Genomic DNA, 5,939 nt, shown 5'->3' with positions numbered 1-5,939 from the left:
TGCAGTGAGGACAGGACTGGACAGAAGCCTGTGCCTATCTGCGTGTATGAATGAATATCCAGGATGATGGCTGGCTTTTCCACACCAGTGGCCAGCGTTCTCACCGCCTGCTGTAAGTCAGTTAGCGGATAGGCAGGGCCCGCCTGGCCGCCAACGGTGGGGAGGGGGAGCAGAGAGGCAGAAAGGCAAAAAGGCAAGAAAGGCGCCAAGATTTCGACACTTGACTTAAGTTAGCGGTAAGCGACCCGCTCCGCACCCAGAAAAAAAAAATTCCAATCCTCTGGGGACAAAATCAATCACCGTCGCCATCGTCGTCGCCCATCACCCGATCGACGCCACTCTTCGCACCGGAAAAGTGCCCGTTCGTTTCGCCCAGCACCTGTGCCCCCTCTGAGCAGCACACGTCCCGCCGTCTATCCAACCAGTGCTTCGATCCCCCCCTTCCCCCCCTCGGATATACCAGGCGCGCCTCGTCGAGAATGGCGGAATCATCGTTGCAGGTTCGTCGGCGCCGAGCGGACCCCGCCACCCGCAGACCTCCCAAGACTGACAAACGTGTTCAATCGACAGGACCGCCTGCGCGACCACGCCAAGGCCTTTGACGGCTTGCTGTCCCTGATCCCAGCCAAGATGTACTACGGCGATGGCGAAGAGGGCAATGTATGTGCTCGCCTACCCTCCTGTCCCCTGGCTGCCGGCCTAGCTCCAGCCCGTCATCGATGACAACCTTCTCTCCTCCCCCTCCCCTCCCGTTGGAACTCTCCGCTCGTACTCCTTTCCTGACAAGGCACCCGCAGACCCAGTGGAAGAAGAAGAAGCAGACGAAAGCCCAGGCTGCCGAGGCCCGCCGCAACAAGCTCGACCCTGACAGCAAGCTCAACCGCAGCGTCAAGGAGGTCATGGAGGAGCAGGCGCTGAAGAAGCGCAAGCGCGACCAGGGCCTCGGCGACGACTCCGACCACTGGTCCGACGTTGACGGCGTCGAGCCCGAGAAGCCCGGCCAGGGCCTCAAGAAGAAGAAGCAGAAGACCGTCGACGAGGAAGACCCCGAGCTGACCGAGCAGGAACGTCGCAAGGCCGAGAAGAGGGAGGCCAGGAAGGAGAGGAAGGCCGAGCGCCAGGCTCTGCGTGACGAGGAGGCCGAGTTCCAGAGGAGGAATGTCAAGTCCGGCGTCAACAAGATCAAGCTCGGCGCGCGCGAGTCCAAGCCCGCGGCCAGAGGCTCCAGGCAAGCTGCCGCCGGTGCTACTGCGGCTGCCGCCGCCGACGCATCCAAGGATACCGTCGAGGACGACGACGACGAGGACGAGGACGACGATGGCTCCGATGTGGAGGACATGGATGTCTCCGGAATCGCCGCTGACGCCGACGCCGGCGCCCATGACGAGGCGGGCGACATACCCGAGTCGCCCTCCGATCCCGAGTCGCCCGTGTTCGACACCAACGGCACACCAGCCGACTCCACCGGCCAGGCACCGAGCACTACCACATCCGTATCGTCCACCGTGCCGCCTTCGGAGAAGCCGAAACACATCAAGATCCCCACAGACACTACAGCCCTGCGGGCCCGTCTCGCTGCCAAGATCCAGTCTCTCCGTGAAGCCCGCAAGGCCGACGGGCCCGACGGCAAGCCGATTCGTACGCGCCAGGAGCTGATCGAGTCGAGAAGACAGAAGCAGGCCGAGCGCAAGGCCCACAAGCGGGAGCAGCGACAACGTGCCAAGGAAGAGGAGGACCAGAAGCGCGAGGAAGCCCTGGCCTCGGCTCGCAACTCGCCAGGCAGCATCCTCAGCCCGGCCGTGGATCTGGCCGACAACAACTTCACCTTCGGCAGGGTCGCCTTCGCTGACGGTGCCCAATTGTCCCATGACCTTTCGCATACGCTGAGCGAAGGCAAGAAGAAGGGCAAATCCGACCCCAAGACGGCCCTGCTCAAGTTCCAGAACGAGAAGAAGCGCCTTGCCAATATGGACGAGGATAAGCGGAAGGACATTGAGGAGAAGGAGACGTGGCTCGCCGCAAGGCGCAAGGTTGAGGGCGAAAAGATCCGAGACGACGAGAAGCTGCTCAAGAAGGCTGTGAAGCGGAAGGAGCAACAGAAGAAGAAGAGCGAGAAGGCATGGAAGGAGAGGGCCGAGGGCGTCCAGAAGGCCATGAAGCAGCGCCAACACAAGCGCGAGGAGAACATCAAGAAGCGCAAGGACGAAAGGCTGATGGGCAAGGCAGGGAAGAAGAAGGCCGGAGCCGCCAAGAAGAAGGGCCGTGCCGGGTTTGAAGGCTCGTTTGGTGGAAAGAGGAAGTAGACGTGCCTCGAGAGCCCCGCCACTCGAGTTTGAAGAAGAAAAGAAAAATGCCCCATGTATCAGGGAACAATTAGGGAACAATCTACGGACGGTCTTCGGGGATGTTTACCTACACATACCCGTCCATTCCGGTTTTTGATTTCAGCGGGCGTAAGGTAAGGGACAAGATTTGACATTTACATACCTTTCCACCAAGAGACTGTATTCAAATTTATTTGTGTGCGTCGCCTACATCCCCTCCCTGTCCCTTGGACCACTACATGTACCGACTGGCTATGCTGCAAATCTCCATCTCTGTTTGATTAATATTATATACTTGTGTGTATCTGTGAACACACGTATAGATTCTCGATCCGGCTTGAGCCATAAACTTGGCTATATAATAACACTGTCGACCCGTTGAAAAGGTCGCGTTGACTACATATGGCTGGGTCGAATGGTTCCCTGCGATACCCTCCTTAAAGCCATCCAGACCTGGGGAGTGTTTCCTTCATTACGTCAAGATGAAAGTTAACGGAAACTATATCACAATCAACGAAACGGACGAGAAGAAGCCGTGTGTCTCGCATTGGATAGCCTTGAGGACTGGCTAGCTCAGGGGGGTTCTCAGCCTCAATTGGCGGCCTGACATTTGGCTTTGAACGAGCAGTCATGGTGGCTACTAGCACAAGCTGTACGCATCGTCCATGTCCGCAATGCTCATTGGGCGAGAGCGCTCGTCATTACTAGCAGGTGATGTATCCACCGTTGGATTGACCTGAATACAGCAAGGAAATTGAGGGCCAGCCAACGTATTTCAAAGTAGATGCGAATGCGGCTGTCAGCTACAACCCGTTATGCACTACACTCCTTCAGACAAAGGAGCCTATGAGCGGAATATACTGGAAGTGGTCTGGTGATATTGCACGACTCTGCCACTATCCCTGGTACTCTCCATCCACGACAGTGGAAGAGGAAGGTGATTACCAGATCAACAAAGCTTGGCTCAGCCAAATTTCGAAATCAGGAGGGTGAGCTTATGTCCTTTTGGGACGTTAGGACCCTGTCAACTAAAGAGACAGTAACGGAAGATCCGCTTTTGCAGAGCATAGAGTCATTGATGGAGTGTGATGTTCACCCTATTTTCGCTTCCTATTTTCTCTGGCAGCCAACTCGGCTTCTATCCTACGCATATTCCCATTCGGAAAAAATGCAACCCCAAGCTTCAAAGTCAGTTCGAATCATTAATCAGCAGTACCCAGACAAGAAACTCTTTTTCCCTGATGTCTCTGTGCGTATCCGTCATGTTCGAATACCAATCCGTCCTGAATTTCCGACTGTCCATGTGGTCTGACTTTGCAATTAGTTTATCATTGTGTATGAGGCTAAATATGTGCCGCCGCCAGCTCGGAACGGTTCGGACAATGACGACAATTATATTTCCTCTGATCAAAATATCTCGGCGGGGTTAGCTTCTCCTGAATCATATCGCAAAAAATGATCATCTTCCAGGTCGAGGAGGTCTGGCTCCAAGGAAGCCGCGCTGCTGCACATTGCTGCCGCCTTGCCTCAGCAGGTGTAGTTGGACGACGCCCTCCGGAGCTTCCAGAGGACAGCGCATTGTGCGCCATGCTATATTTCCTGAGAAGATAGTGGAATACCTGTCGGCTTGCAACGTCTGGTAAGGACTGTACATTGTCGTCTAACTTAGTCCCGGGGTAGTAACGCTTGGGTTGGTAAAGGTCGACTCATCACCGGGGGAAGATATTTCTGGGCCCTGGCCTCTCTTATTCCTCGCTGGCTCTGCCATGCTTGGTGCAGATCCATGGCAAGGTTCAAGATGAGAGACCGGCGTACTTCGCTTTTTGCAAGGCTCGAGCGGTTGTACACTTGGTACCTTACGGGACTATCCTAGAGACGATCAGGGTTGTTGTTCAGCTGCATTGGCGTCAGGCTGTCTACAAGTCAAGACTATACCTGCACACCTACGCTCAATGCCTCAACTGTAAATTGGAATCCAGGCCCGACCACAAGGGGTCGTGCGCTCGGTTTCCACAGCTTGCAAGTCTGTTACTTAATAACGGTTAATATATGGTTTGCCATTAGCGTCTAGGGGACTTTCTCCTCAGACGCTTGCCGGGGGAAAAGAAACCTCGTACCAATTAAAAAAAAAACAAGGTTCAGAAATCCGAAACGACACGGAGTTTTGCGACCATTCTCACCTTCCCCGGGGCTCGGGCAGCTGGGGTGTACCTGTGTCGTACGTGCCCTCACGCGAATCCGGCGACGGATGACGTGCGAGCTCGACCCGCTCCCATGGGCACCGAAGCGGGTAGGCTCGGCGGGACCGGTATAAGGTTCCCGGACCGCTACCACGGTCCTCTAGGGCTGAGAAAGGGTCGTGAGCTTCCCCTCATTCCGACATTCGCAACTTCGCACGTCGCTTTTAAGAGACAACTCACACCAAGGACACCTCCATCCACAGTTTATAACACCTTTCGCCATGTCTGGTAGCAACGCCGAGGCTATCCCTCCCCCGCCCACCGACGGCTGGAAAAACGAGGGTGTCCGGGTTATTCCCGGCGACAACCTCGACCATAATACGCACTCGACGCCGGGCATGGATCGCGCGGCCGCCATCAACTTCGCCCGCGTGGGCGCAAAAAAGATATGGGCGGGCACGGTGCATATCCACCCGGATGCTAAGACGGGGGCGCATCACCACGGGCACCTGGAGTCCGTGATCTACGTCGTCAAGGGCAAGGCGCGAATGCGGTGGGGTGAGAAGCTCGAGTTCACAGCTGAGGCCGGCCCCGGCGACTTCATCTACGTCCCGCCTTACGTGCCGCACCAGGAGATCAATGCCAGTGCCGATGAGCAGCTGGAGTGTGTCTTGATGAGGAGTGATTCGGAGGCTGTTGCGATCAATTTGCCAAATGTTGAACCAGTCGAGAAGCCAACCACAGTGAAATGGATTGATCCTACACATACACATTAGTTTAGTTCATGCAGACTAGTCTCGTGATGAGAATCCACACGATCGGATGCGTCCTCCAGACCCCTTAATACATTGGCACGTTGGCCAGTACAAGTCTCATTTCAGTGTTGATTGTAATTGGCGTATGTACATTGACCCTCGGTAGTGGTGTTAGCTAGACGTTGATCACGGTCTATCATATAGCTCTACGCGAGAACTTGTGGAATCACCCGGCCGCTGCGTACTTTATTGATGGTCCCGACAGTATCACTATTCAGGGTTGATGACGTTTTGTTGTTTCACACTCGTGTTAATTCTTTTCATGGGGTCGTGGCCAACGGCCACTATTATTATCGAAAGGAAAGACCAGCTTGTGCGCAATGCAGTAGATTAATGTGAGAAAATGGAGGACGTAAAGGTATTGATAATACAATATGTCCCTAGCTACAAGAGACTTGTTCTCCAGCCCATCGATATGGGGGTAAAGCTAAGAGTGGCAAGATGTCCTCTCTTCCTCCGTGTCTCATGCTTGCATGCTAGTGGAAGGATACCGTTTCGTACTGGCAATCAGCCGTATTGGCCGTAATAAAACCAACTACCTGGCGGTTTCCACCACGTTAGATATAGCAGAGAGAACGCCGCAGGAATGGTCGCTGATAACGGTTGGCTGATAGGGCGGA

General features: G+C 55.0%; 2 protein-coding genes across 2 annotated transcripts; both read left to right on the top strand.

Annotated features, from left to right (window-relative positions):
• Positions 1 to 479: 479 nt before the first annotated feature.
• On the top strand, positions 480 to 2,303 carry JN550_013882 (uncharacterized protein; the record flags this gene model as incomplete). The annotated part of the gene is made up of 3 exons (XM_049312519.1): positions 480 to 500; positions 571 to 660; positions 798 to 2,303. 3 exons carry the CDS (start codon positions 480 to 482, stop codon positions 2,301 to 2,303), a joined length of 1,617 nt encoding a protein of 538 aa, XP_049164151.1.
• Positions 2,304 to 4,785: 2,482 nt separating this feature from the next.
• Positions 4,786 to 5,280, top strand: JN550_013881 (uncharacterized protein; the record flags this gene model as incomplete). Its single annotated transcript, XM_049312517.1, has 1 exon — positions 4,786 to 5,280. One exon carries the CDS (start codon positions 4,786 to 4,788, stop codon positions 5,278 to 5,280), a length of 495 nt encoding a protein of 164 aa, XP_049164150.1.
• Positions 5,281 to 5,939: the final 659 nt, after the last annotated feature.

The sequence above is a fragment of the Neoarthrinium moseri genome (assembly GCF_022829205.1).
Source record: "Neoarthrinium moseri strain CBS 164.80 chromosome Unknown scaffold158_Wmoseri_CBS_16480, whole genome shotgun sequence".
Lineage (NCBI taxonomy): Eukaryota > Fungi > Ascomycota > Sordariomycetes > Amphisphaeriales > Apiosporaceae > Neoarthrinium > Neoarthrinium moseri.
The sequence above is the reverse complement of the archived record's forward strand: the minus strand, read 5'-3'. Positions and strand labels throughout refer to the sequence as shown.